Consider the following 13,772-nt stretch of genomic DNA (forward strand, 5'->3'; position numbering starts at 1 on the left):
AGCGAGACTCCGTTAAAAAAAAAAAAAAAAAAAAAAAAAAAAAAATTCCTTTAGGGATTAAAAATAATTTACGTAAATACTTTCCCTAGCAAACCATGTCTCTTGAGCAGTTGCTCAAGAGAGCATTCAGCTTCGTATTTCTATTTGCTGCCTCTGGCATTTTTACCGATTTGCAACAACTCAAATTCTCTGCTGTATCGCCATTTCTGGACCAAGGAGTCCTACCTTCCAAACACTTTAGAAAATGTGCTCGGAGTCCCTTTTTCTCTGACAATTAAAATATTTCAAACTTATACCTCACACCCCATCATGTGCTCGTCATCCAGCACTTGACATCCCCGTCAGGACTTCTTTCTTCCTCTTTTGAACCCCCAAAATGTTCTGGTGTTATCAGCCACAAGAAAAACCGAAAACCTGACTTTCATACAAATATAACATGAATGTAGTGTTTAAGATTTCATATATCTCGCTAATTACTAAGTAAATTGGGAAAACCCCTTAAAAGATGAATTTGAAGAACAAACAACACACAATAGAAAGGCTGAAAATTGTATCTCAACTGAGTAAAATCTTAGGGTTAATGTAGACATGAATCACTTGAATTATTATCACTTTTCTATAACTTAACTTCTACCATCACAGAGCTTAGCCTAGTGAATAGAAAGTCAAAGGTGCATAGCTCTAAAAAAATTAGATACTTGCTAGAGGGTCTGCCAGACAACGCCAAGCACATCACTGAAAGGAAGGACCCAGTAATTTTTGTTGTCGATTTTTAAGTCTGACAATTCTTTCTGACACATATGACACCTTATAAAAGTTGCTTCGAAGTAAACATGGGAGAGTGTTAAAGGAGATGGAGTCTTGTTGTTTGTTTGTTTGTTTTGAGGTTATTTAGTTCTGACCTTAGTCTTCAGTTTGTCCATTTATACAACTGGGTGTGTATATATTTAATTTTAACGTTGTGGTCAGGCGGAACATTTAAAAATCTTTTATGTTTTCCTTGGTTTACATTCTTTCTAATGGACTCTTTAGATTTCCAACATGAATAAAAATGAATGTATTATTTTACTTTTGTTCTGAATCTTTCTTCTGTATCTCCCTACTTGATTATTTTTACTTAAAATATCAGATGTATTATGTGGTGTGAAGGGACTCCAAAATCAGCAAGGTCCGAATAAAGAATTTCTTTTCTTTTTTTTGTTTTGTTTTGTTTTTTGAGAAGGAGTCTTGCTCTGTCGCCCGGGCTGGAATGCAGTGGTGCCATCTCGGCTCACGGCAAGCTCCACCTCCCGGATTCCACGCCATTCTCCTGCCTCAGCCTCCCGAGTAGCTGGGACTACAGGTGTCCGCCACCACGCCTGGGTATTTTTTTTTTTTTTTGTATTTTTAGTAGCGAGGGGTTTCACCATGTTAGCCAAGGTGGTCTCCATCTCCCAACCTCGTGATCCGCCCGTCTCCGCACCCGGCCCCAATAAGGTATTTCTTAGGCTCAATACAATGTGCCAGTCAGTTGAGATGGTCAAAATCTAGCAGACCAGAGATATTCTCAAGGTTATTAAAGACCCCAGAATTTGATTCAAGTAACTAACTCCATATTAATCTCTTCGGGGAAATTTTTGAAGCTTTCACTTGTAAAGATGTCTTTTAGGATAGAGAGCAGTAACAACATATTTTCTACAAACTCTATCAATGTACTTGAAAGAAGTCATTTTAAGAGCTCCTGAAGAGACCCTTTATACCATAAAAATGGTAGTTTGTGATGACACCTGTCTGCGCAAAAGTCACATAATTGTCTTGTAAGCTAGGGGTCAATGGAATAAAATATCTGATGCCCACTGGCACCCAAATCCTATGACATCAGTTTGTCTAGTGGGGGTAGAAGCCTACAAAAATTGGTACAGTTAGCCCTCCATGTCTGTGGGTTTTACATCTGTTGATTAAACCAATAGTGGATCAAAAAAAATATATTTTTAAAAAAGGAAGGTTGCATCTATACTAAACATTACAGATTCTTATATTCTTGTCATTTTCCCTAATCAATACAGTTTAACAATTATTTACATAGCATGTACCTTGTATTTTTAGGTATTATAAGTAATCTAGAGATAATTTAATGTATACAGGAGGATGTGCATAGGTCATATGCAAATACTACCCCATTTTACATAAGGAACTTGAGCGTGCATGGATTCTGGTATCCGTGGGAGATCCTAAATCAATCTCCCACAGATACCAAGGTACGACTCTATTTTTAAAGATCCTGAAGTGTGATTCTAATGTTCAAAGTTTGAGAACCACTGTTCTAGGCCATTTCCGTATCATTGGTTACTCTATTTTTAAAAAAAAATGTGGAATGCTTCACAAATTTGTATGTCATCCTGCACAGGGGCCATGCTAATCTTCTCTGTATAGTTCCAATTTTTGTATATGTGCTGTCAAAGTGAACACAACTCTAATTGTTGCTTGCTTACATACAGTTTTTCACTATATATAAACAATCAAAGTCAATTTTTATAGTGTAAAGAAAACCCCTTATCATATAGTATAAGTCATATTTAACGCTACCCTCAAACAACGATTAAAGTAACCGTGTTTCTTCCCTAACATCAAGAATGCCAAAATGGGACGGGTGCAGTGGCTCACTCTTGTAATCCCAGCACTTTGGGAGGCAGAGATGGGCGGGTCACCTGAGGTCAGAAGTTTGAGACCAGTCTGGCCAACATGGTGAAACCCCGTCTCCACCAAAAATATTTTAAAAATTAGCCGGGCGTGGTGGCGGGTGCCTGTGATCCCAGCTACTCAGGAGGCTGAGGCAGGAGAATCGCATGAAACCGGGAGGCAGAGGTTGTAGTGAGCCAAGATCACGCCATTGCACTCCAGCCTGGGTGACAGAGCCAGACTCTGTCTCAAAATAAAAATAAAAATATATTTTAAAAAAGGAATACCAAAATGTACAGTGAAGATAGTATTTTAAATCTCGCCCTGGCACTGTGGCTCACGCCTGTAATCCCAGCATTTTGGGAAGCCGAGGTGGGCAGATCACCTGAGGTCAGGAGTTCGAGACCAGCCTGGCCAATATGGTGAAACCCCATCTCTATTAAAAATACAAAAATTAGCTGGGCGTGGTGGTAGGCGCCTGTAATCCCAGCTACTCAGGAGGCTGAGGCAGGAGAATTGCTTGAACCGGGGAGGAAGAGGTTGAAGTGAGCCGAGATCGCACCAATGCACTCCAGCCTGGGCAATAAGAGCAAAACTCCGTCTCAAAAACAGATAAGCAAAAAAAGCAAAAACAACAACAGCACCAAAACTTATAAAAATGTGAATATTTTGATTGGTATCTTTCATAGCTCATATTTATTAAATTATGTGTTATTTATATATAAAAAGCAAAACACATGGTGTTGGTGTTAAGGAAAACATTATTTATGGCAATTGTTAAAGATAGTAAGGAAAACTTTATTATAAGGGGATTTTGCAGTAGGTGAGAGAGACTGGACTCAACTTTGCATACAACAATGAAAAGTGGGAATTTATAGCCAAGGATCAGGGTGGGGAGATGAGGTCAGTGGATGGAAAATTACTGAAAGGAAACATCACAGGTAAGGGGGTTTCTGGTTAACCTGGCCTAATAGAATTCTTGAAGGCAGGCCAAGGAGATGATATCACTGGAGCATGGTGGAGAATGAGGATCCTGATCAGATATGAATGATGATCAGATAATAGAGGATGAGGGATTCTGGCTAAACTGACTTAGCACAATTATTGTTAAAAGTGGGCAATGCAGAGCTACAAACATGTAAGTTCAAAAGTCGGGGCCTTAGTTGAGAAGAGCCTTCAGAGGAACCTGACTAGAGTTTGGTCATGAAGAAATCTTTGTCACTGCTCAAAAAATGTCTGATAAGTAATTAAATTATTAGAGGTTATTTGATATATTATCTAAATGTGTTAGTAATTTAAACCGTTTGGCATCTTTTCTGACTTGAATTTTATAAAATTTAGATAATGTAAAAATAGAAACTTACAGCAATGTTAAGCATTGGGGTTTCAAAATGAAGCCTCCAAATTCTTACCTTGAGGACTCCAAGCTCCACCTTTATTTTTATTTTTATTTTTCTGGAGTCTCGCTCTGTCGCCCAGCCTGGAGTGCAGTAGCACGACTTGGCACACTGCAACCTCCGCCTCCCGGTTTCAAGCAATTCTCCTGCCTCAGGCTGCCGAGTAGCTGAGATTACAGGCATGCGCCAGCACGCCTGGCTAACTTTTTTGTGTTTTTAGTAGAGACGAGGTTTCACCATATTGGTCAGGCTGGTCTCGAACTCCTGACCTCGCGATCCATCCGCCTCAACTTCCCACAGTGCTGGGATTATAGACGTGAGCCACCGTGCCCGGCCAGCAGGGTCTGATTTTTCAAGTGTGAAAACAAGATAGTAAAGAAGCCTGAGGGGAGCCCAGCAAAGAGAACCAAACATCGCTGAAATTTGGGAAGCAGGACCAGCTATATAATTTGTAGGGCCCAGTGAAAAATTAAAATGAGGGAGCCCTGGTTCAAAAAGCAGGGAGACAATGCTGTTGTAATTATTAATATATACTGATATGGGTGTGAGCTACAGGCTCACTGCCACCAAGACGCCCTCCCAACTCACCTGGGCACTGCCAGGCTGCCAGCCAGTGTCAGGAATGACAGCCATTATGCCACACCCCAGAAACCCCGGGATTAGGCTGCAGGAACTTAATTCCTCTTCTGTAGACCCCCTAGGGGGCTTTACTGCTGGAGGCAGGTGGGGAAGAGGGGTCGGGAAAGAGAGTGGGGAAGGATGCCAGTTAGCAGGGCTAATTCGCTGCTGAAAACCCATCGAGGGGAGGCAGAGCTCTTGAGAGCCAACTCTTGGGCAGAACTCTTGGGAGTCAACTGACCCCCATGCCTAAGCTTGCTACATTGTCATGTTGGCTATAGCTTACAAAACACAAATTTAAGGATAAAACTATTGAGAACTTCAAGAGAGCCATTACAAAACGTTAAACCCCAAGAGTAGGGTTGAGTGTATAGGGGTGCTCGGGGGATGGTGGTAAGTTGTGCGACGCCATAGATCTCAGGCCCGTGAAGCCCACCCCACTGGGGAGCTTAAATTGTACTCAGGATCTTTAAAATGGCTTTGCGCAATTCCTTGGCTGGAAGAACCAAGACTGACAAAAACGGGTCCACAGACACACCTAGAACGCGATCTGAGCCTCAGTTTTCCGATCCAGTGTCCAAAGGCCAAGTGGTCAACACACACACGCTCTTCTTGTAGTTAGGAATACCCATTGCGATCTTTGTGAAAAAAGTTTCATTGTAGTGGGGGGACACAGAAAACTGAATCTTCTTTGAGTTGGCATGTCGTCTCCACATCTCCCTCAATTCCGCGAGCAAAGATTTTCGGAAGTACATGCATTTCCTTCTCTTCCGTTCGCTGCATCTTCAGTTTCTCCTTAGTCTCTCCAACCTGGCCGAGGACAGGGCCTCACGACCACACAGTGCCCCTGCCTTACCAGGGATACGGAGGAGCCAAGGTGTTCCAAATACAGACAGTGTGTGCACTATAGAAGGCGCGGAAAACAAACAAACAAACAAGCAAACAAACCCTGAGTTCTAATTCCAACCCTAGAAGTCAGTGTATGAGAGCCTAACGGGTTGAATGTCAAGTTCCTGAGAACGGATTTCAATAGGTTTTCTTAAGTTGCAAAGGAGCAAACAACAAGTCGTAGGTGACTATGTTGAGAAGGAAACGTGAGACAACTCGAGGATGAAAGGCAGACTAGAGAAAATAAATAGATAAGGAAGAAAAAAATATATTGACACAACTGGACAGCGGTGTTAGGAGATGTATAAGTTACTTGGATATAAGGCACAACAACATAGAGGGGCAGCAGAGTGGCGCAGCGGGAGCGTGCTGGGCCCATAACCCAGAGGTCGATGGATCGAAACCATCCTCTGCTAACTCCCTGTTTTTTTTCCTCCAAAATGTTGGATCTGGCACTCGTCAGAGGTGCTTTAACACCTGTCATGAGTAATTGAAGACCTACTGTGACTGAGGGAGTAAGCTCTGTTTTAACTGCCTGGTCCTTTCTGAAACCTAGTGGTCCACTTTGAAAGATCGGAAGCACAGGCGGAGAAATGAGTGAATCTGCAAATGGGAGGTCTGAAAAATAAGGCGGTAGAGGAGCAGAGATTGGTGTGGAGAAGAAGGGAAAGACTGAGGAAGAGGTGAAGAAAAAGAGCAAAAGATGAAGACTAGGTTGGGCGACCGGGAAAAAGATATTACAAAACTCTTGGAGAAGTGGGTTTTGAAGGAGGTAATTCCCCAGACAGAAGCGGGTGTCACATGTATGTTGCTCTGACATTACGATTCCAGGAAACCTCATCTCTGAAGAGCTAGGATAAAAACGGAGGAAACAACGGGAATTGAACTACTTCCCTTGTGCCATAACTTAATCTTTCTTTACCCAAATGTTTTATTCGTCTGAAATTTCTTCCCACTTATTGAAGTCATTGTTGAAATGTGTACTTTCTGCCTCCAACCTTCTGGTAAGCTGATGAAGAAGCCCGAGAGTCCGCTCTAAAGCGCCTTTACCAGCCAGCTACGATCTCTAAAGGCTCCTGTGTGCAGTAATGAGCTGCACACGGTAGTGGGAATATTCACTACCGAAGGGGTACCACTCTATTCTGAGCCCGATTTTCTTCATTTCCCCTGTAATAAATACTACACAATAATTTCATATTTAACGCATGAACAGTTTGAGGGTTAAATGAATGCTCAATATAATAAAGCTCGGCTGCAGTGCTGAGGCACCGGTATATGACCAGAACGCTTGGAAGACCCGAGTAATTACCGAAATCATGAGCCTTATTAGCACTTCCTAGTGCAACGGAGACAGCAATAGAGAGCCTGGATAGCTCAGTCGGTAGAGCCTCGGGCTTTTAATTTGAGGGTCCAGGGTTCAAGTCCCTGTTCAGGCGAAACTTACTAGTTTTACTTTAGTTAGGTCTAAATCCCAGCCCATTTGGGAACGTCTTGTGAGGAGAAGGAAATTATCACAAAGGCTGAAACAGACAAAGGCATCACTTTCTTCATTAAATTATCCTTTCCCAATATTATTTGAAACATATCCCCAATATTTCAAGAGAAGTGGAAAAGGACATGATATAAAAATAATAAACTGGTGATGGAATGACTGGGAAATGGACCATTTTAAAACTCCCTTGAAATGGTTCATTAATCCAGGCATGGGGGGGGAGCAGTTTGGAAGGTCTTGATTAAAATGCAAAATCTTTAAGAGCAGTGACCTTTGCATAGTCTGTCTCTGTGGTTCCTTGGAGTTTAGACCAGCTCTTCTTGCACAAAAAATTTGACCACTTTGCAACAGTTCCCAGTTGAAAAACTCATTTCCAAACACTTTCTGAAATAGTATTTTCTGTGTTTACATTATTTCTGTCATTATCCCGGGATTTGGATTATGGTTAATCACCCTGATCATGGGCTTCTAGGGCATGGCTTCTGTGGGCAGTGTGCTGAATCTGCTAAACCACGCCACTATGAAGGTACTAAGAGTTCAAAATTGTTGACAGTTTTTTTGTCTTGTCACTTTTGTCTTGAGCCTGACAATATTCAGTCCAAACACTGCATTTGGGTCCATTTTGTAAGACCTCGCCCTTTCTTTTTTCAGTTATATGATTCATTTGAAGTAATTAGGTCCATTTTGACTCTTTTCCCTGACCTTGCTTATTTTTTTATTTTATTTTATTTTTTTGAGACGGAATTTCACTCTTGTCGCCAAGGCTAGAGTGCAATGGCGTGATCTTGGTTCCCTGCAACACCCACCTCCCGGGTTCAAGTGGTTCTCCTGTCTCAGCCTCCCAAGTAGCTGGGATTACAGGAGCGCCACCATGCCAGGCTAATTTTTGTATTTTTAATAGAGACGGGGTTTCACCATGTTGGCCAGGCTTTGAACTCCTGACCTCAGGCGATCTGCCTGCTCGGCCTCCCAAATTGCTGGGATTACAGGCATGAGCCACTGTGCCCGGCCTATTTTAGTTTTTGTATATAGTTAAAACATAACATCATTTTAAAAGTTAGAACTATGCAAAAGAGATATACTCGAAGAAATACCACTTCCCTTCATTGCTTCTTTTTCTTTCCTTCTCCATCTTTTTCAACTCATTCTCATCTACCGCCTATAGGTAATCCATCTTACCAGTTTCTTTTTTTTATCCTTCCTGTACCTCCTTTGAATAAGCAGGCAGATACATACTTATTTATTTATTTATTTATTTATTTATTTATTTATTGAGATCAGTCTGGAGTGCAATGGCGCCATCTCGGCTCCTGCAACCTCCACCTCCCCGGTTCAAGCGATTCTCCTGTCTCAGCCTCCTGAGTAGGGATTACAGGCACGTGCCACCAGGCCCGGGTAATTTTTGTATTTTTAGTAGAGACAGGGTTTCACCATGTTGGTCAGGCTAGTCTCCAACTCCTGACCTTGTGACCCAACCACCTAGGCCTCCCAAAGTGCTGGGATTATAGGTGTGAGCCACTGCACCCAGCGATACATACTTTATAAAATGTCCTCTTCTTTCTCAGACTAAAGATATTATACTATATTGTGTATATATTGATTTACAGTATATATATATTGATTTGCTTTACTTTTTTTGCTTAGCAATATATGTTAGAAATCTCTCCATGTCAGTTCATAGAGATCTTTTGTACAGCTCCATAAGTACTCCACTGTGTGGAAGTAACAATCTAGTCATTCTTTTATGCTTAAGCATTTAGGTTGTTCAAAAAATTTTGCAATTACAAACAATGCTGCAATGAGTAAATATTCTTATGAATATTTTCATTTTGTTGATGTAGATTTTCAGGGTAAATTGTTAGCCTTGGGATTGTTGGGTGAAATGATTAAGATATATATAATTTTGTTAGACATAGTCTAATTCCCCTTCATAAAGCTTGTATTGATATCAATGTGCTTCCTTACCAGAAATAAATGACACTACTTGTTCCCTGTATGCATTGACATACTTTTAAAATTTTTACCAATCTGATAGCAGAGAAAAAGTATCTTCACGTAGTTTCAATTTGCAATTCTTTATTACAGAATTTAAACATATTTTCGTATGTGCAAATATATATATTATCTGTTAATGTTTTTGCCCATTTTACTATAAAGTTTTCTTTTCTTCAATTGTTGAAAAATGTTTCTTCAATTGTTGAAAAATGTTTCTGTATTAAGGATATTAACTCTTTATCTGTGATACACATTGCAAATAGTCTCCCTGCCTCCATTCCCACCATTTGTTCACTCTCTTTAGAGTCTGCTTATCATGTTTCTTTATACCGTATTTTTAGGTACTTAAAGCTATTAAATTTTCTTTTATTATATCTACAGTATAACTATAATTAGGAAACTCTATATCCAGGCTACAAGGGAATTCACACGACTCTTTTTAATACTTGTAGGTTTTCAGTGTTTGCACTTAGATCACTGATTCATTTGGAATTTATTCTTGCATAAAGAGTGAGAGCTGAATTTCGTTTTAGCTCTAATTGGCTAACAAGTTGTTCCTGAACTACTTGTCCAAAAGTCTGTCTTTATACCTATGGCTTGAAATACACGCTTTATAAAATACTAAATACCCATATGTGATTTTTTTTTTTTTACTTCTGTTTACTTCTGGACTTTGTATTCCATTACTAGACTGTCTATTCATTTGTGAATGCTATAGTGCTTTCATTATGGATGCATGAAGAGTATATTTTAATATCTGATGGGGCTACCCCTCTTCACAGTATCAAGGCTCCATTCTCATAGCTTCTAGCAGTGTTGACTGCTAAAATGTCATTTCACCTCCAGGAACAGAGCCTCTGCCAACGATTGTACTCTCTCAGGACTAGACTCTCTCTGGGGCAAACAGTGTCCAGTGACCACATTTTTGCTTCAATTTGGGACAGCTCTGAAGGGCATCCTACCAGAGCTCCCATGGCTTGGCTGAAGCCTCTGCTGTAACTGCTTTGCAGTTTTACTTTTTCCTCTCTCCTATTCTGCTTTTCTCTCATTCTTATATCTTCTTCTGTGTTCTCTGTAATAAATTTTGTGCACATAATCTCTCTCAGATAATCTGTTTCTTGGGAACCTAAACTAAGTCACTCTCTGAGACAGAGTCTTGGCTTCAATATTATTTTCTTTTTATTGGTAGAAATATTGTTTCCTTTTTATTAAGTCTACAAGTTTTCCTTTGGTTACTGCTTTAGTGCTATCGTATGGAGTCCGCTACATAATATTAGAGAATGGGGATGACTTTTAACGAGCATACTGTCTCCAAGCACTTCTTTAACAAAGCACATCCTGCATAGCTCTAAATCCATTAAACCTTGAGTCAACACAGCACATGTCTCTGCTAGCACAGGGTTGGGGCTAGGGTTATAGATTAACAGTATCTTAAGGCAGAAGAATTTTTCTTAATACAGAACAAAATGGAGTCTCTTATGTCTACTTCTTTCTACATAGACACAGCAACAGTCTGATCTCTTTCTTTTCCCCACATTTCTCCCTTTTCTTTTTGACGAAATCACCATGGTCATCATGGCCCGTTCTCGATGGTCACTGTCTCTTCGGAGCTGCTGGGTACACCTGCAGACTAACCACAGACAGAACAGGCACACAAGGATTAACATGAAATTTACAACAGTAGTACTTCCCATGGTCTTAACCCAAGTGACAGGGTTAAGATTTGTGAGGCCATCAGCAACTCCCCCGATTGCCTCAGTTCCTGGTACCAAATTTACATGGGCTTTTGATGCTTCGAAATTTCTTTTAATTTGGAAATGTCTAAAGTGAGATTATCTTCTCTTCCCTGCAGATGGCATCTAACCATGTCCCAGTGATGCTTAGACTCATTATAAACTTGGGGTGTAATACAAAAATCTGACGTATTCCAGTCACACTGTAACTGGAAATGATGTTCCAAGCTCATAAGCCAATCTCCTATCCAAATGACAGTTTGTCAAGGATCATTAATTTGATTTGCCAATTTTTGATCAATACCAGATTGTGAATTCCACAATCTTGTAGAATTCTTTTGCCAATCGTTAACAAAGCTTACTGTCCGAACAGAAGAATCCAATGCAACTCCTGCCACAGCGGCCGTAGCTGTGACTGCAATTAATCCCGTAATCACTGCAATTAAAGTAAAAATGTATCTTTTGGATCTATTTAAAATGCCTTTTAATACTTCAGTCAAAACATGGACGGATGGCGAGGCCTCCCATGGTGAGTCCATGGACACAGGGATCCTTCTCTTGCTCTCCCTAGCAGAATACGGTGATATCAATTAAAAGTCGAATCAATGCAAGTAAACAATCTGCAGTTTTCACAGGTTATAGTTTGGGAATCTGGTTTAATAACTATATTTTCTATAACTAGCATATAAGGGGGCTTTACACAACTTTGCAAAGGAACTGTTAGACAGGAATTTAGGTCGATAGAATAAAATGGCTTACGATCTCTTGTTTCTACAGTTTGATTTCCAGACCAAATTCTAATGCGGTATGAGGCCACAGTAAGCCTCCATAATTCTGGATATTCAGGACCAGAAACAGGACTTATTATTTTTGGTCTTGGAGTAGAGATTCCTTTTTCTCCCCATTCCCAAGGGTAGAAAGACTGTAATTTTTTGTGCTTATGTTTGTCTAAACTTTCTGTTAAGTCACTATTAACAGCTGGACTCACGCACTGGGCCACGATTGAGTTTGCCCTGTGCAATTGTGGTAGAATTGTTCTCAAGATGCCCAATCAATAATAGTTCCGAATTCATCATTTTGTAATTATCACAGCACTATTGGCCACACGTCCTTCCGAAACTAAAACTTCTGTGTCTTTTGATCCTTTGGGAATTTCCTTGGGGCAAGGTTTCCCTTTAGGCCTAAATTTTAATGATCTTTGATAAGAAAAGTCCTGTAAATAATTTACCTGTAGCCTGAGTGACATTCCATTTACCATGTGATAAGTAAATCTACTGGTGGTGCTGACAATGGGTGCTTTTACCAACCAATTTTGGATTGCCGGCATTAAACATCCTGGTGCTCTCCCTAGGCAAATAGGAGGATAATGATACCCAGTGGAAATATTTATCATCATCCCTTCTTCCTTAGGTTTGGCAGGGCAACGATCATGGGGCCAGGTACCCATATACTATTATTATTAACATATACTTCAATAGGATTATCCACACATGTGACTGACCGAATTAAGGGTGGGAAAGGCACATAGGCCCAGTAGGTATAATTAGCTGCAGCTGCTCCTGCAGGCATGGGGAGACTTACCACCGTTGATAAAATCAAAGCTGCAAGCAGCATATTCTCTGGAGTTTGTGTCACCTTTGTGTTCTCTAGGCGTTTTTTAGCTAACTGTGTCAGCTTCTTTAATTGTGCCCAAGTTGGCGGCTCCGCCTTCTTGATGGATGGCAATTTCATTTGTTCTTCTGACATCACCATTTTGCTCATCTTGTGAGTCGATGATGCTCGATTGTGGTGTTTCTGTCTCCGTGGCAGCACTTTTCTTTGCATCTCCAATGGGTTCATTGTAGAACTTCAAATGTCTTGTGGGTATCCAAACAGGAAACTGATTTTCTCCTGGTGAAACACAAGCAAAACCTCTCCCCCATGTTACCACCTTCCCTATTTTCCATATCTTATTTTTGTTGTTCCACCAAACCAGTTTTCCTTCATATGGACTGTTATTTTTACCAGTAAGATGTTGTTCTGCAGAAGTAGTAGTCTGATTTCTATAAATGTTTAAAAAATTTAAGGTATAGAGTGCTAGATTAAGTTGTATCTGAGGGGTGGTACACTCCTTACTGTCTCCCCCTTCTTTTTGTTTAACTAATTGAGTTCTGAGTGTTCTATTAGTTCTTTCAACTATGGCCTGTCCTTGGGAATTATAGGGAATTCCTGTTGTATGTTGTATGTGTAATTTTCCACTGATTTAAGAATTCTTGGAAAGCTTCACTACAGTATCCTGGTCCATTGTCAGTTTTAATTTTTTCTGGAACTCCCATGACAGCAAAACAAGATAATAAATGTTTTTTAACATGGGAAATACTTTTTCCCGTCTGGCAGATTGCCCATATGAAATGTGAATAAGTATCAATTGTTACATGAGCATATGATAATCTTCCAAATGAAGGTACATGCGTGACATCCATTTGCCATACGCATTAAGACACAGACCTCTGGGATTAACTCCTGCCTCTTGAGTGGGCAGGTGTAGGACTTGACACTGGGTGCAATGTTGTACAATATCTTTTGGCTGTTTCCATGTGACATCAAATTTGTTTTTCAATCCTGCTGCATTTACTTGAGTCAAAGCATGAAGTTCTTGTGCTTTTATGAATGCAGAGGATACCAGTAAGTCAGCTTGTTCATTTGCTTTAGTTAAAGGCCCTGGTAAATTAGTGTGTGCTCGAATATGAGTAATATAAAATGGGAAATTTCTTTTTCTTACAGTTTGTTGTAATAAATTGAACAGCTGGTTTAACTGATCATCCATGCTATATTTAATTAGAGCTGTCTCAACATCCCTTGTAGCCTGTACTACATATGCAGAATCTGATACAATATTAATAGGTTGATTAAAATCTTGTAACACTGTAATGACTGCAGCCAACTCTGCTCTTTGAGCCAATTGACATTGAGTTTTGATTATTACTCGCTCTTTTGGCCCCATGTAAGCTG

At 40.2% G+C, this 13,772-nt stretch overlaps 1 protein-coding gene and 3 non-coding genes across 4 annotated transcripts; 2 read left to right on the forward strand and 2 right to left on the reverse strand.

Annotated features, from left to right (window-relative positions):
* Positions 1–2,342: 2,342 nt before the first annotated feature.
* LOC112428344 (U6 spliceosomal RNA) lies at positions 2,343–2,448 on the reverse strand. The gene has a single exon (XR_003020384.1). It is a non-coding gene; the product is annotated as a U6 spliceosomal RNA (small nuclear RNA).
* A 3,457-nt stretch (positions 2,449–5,905) lies between these two features.
* Positions 5,906–5,977, forward strand: TRNAM-CAU (transfer RNA methionine (anticodon CAU)). The gene has a single exon. It is a non-coding gene; the product is annotated as a tRNA-Met (tRNA).
* Positions 5,978–6,924: 947 nt separating this feature from the next.
* Positions 6,925–6,997, forward strand: TRNAK-UUU (transfer RNA lysine (anticodon UUU)). The gene has a single exon. It is a non-coding gene; the product is annotated as a tRNA-Lys (tRNA).
* Positions 6,998–10,621: 3,624 nt separating this feature from the next.
* Positions 10,622–12,620, reverse strand: LOC139363197 (endogenous retrovirus group K member 19 Rec protein-like). Its single transcript, XM_071096099.1, has 2 exons — positions 12,363–12,620; positions 10,622–10,678 (listed from the first exon to the last, which is right to left on the reverse strand). Exons 1-2 carry the CDS (start codon positions 12,618–12,620, stop codon positions 10,622–10,624), a joined length of 315 nt encoding a protein of 104 aa, XP_070952200.1.
* Positions 12,621–13,772: the final 1,152 nt, after the last annotated feature.

The sequence above is a fragment of the Macaca nemestrina genome, chromosome 5, assembly GCF_043159975.1.
Source record: "Macaca nemestrina isolate mMacNem1 chromosome 5, mMacNem.hap1, whole genome shotgun sequence".
Classification (NCBI taxonomy): domain Eukaryota; kingdom Metazoa; phylum Chordata; class Mammalia; order Primates; family Cercopithecidae; genus Macaca; species Macaca nemestrina.

What these genes read in the sequence shown, in the direction of transcription:
- LOC139363197 (XM_071096099.1), bottom strand. Translation starts at nt 12,620, where the DNA reads ATGAACCCATTGGAGATGCAAAGAAAAGTGCTGCCACGGAGACAGAAA. An exon ending in CTTTGATTTTATCAACGGTG is followed by an intron (nt 10,679 to 12,362) that starts GTAAGTCTCCCC and finishes GTCTGTGGTTAG; the next exon opens with TCTGCAGGTGTACCCAGCAG.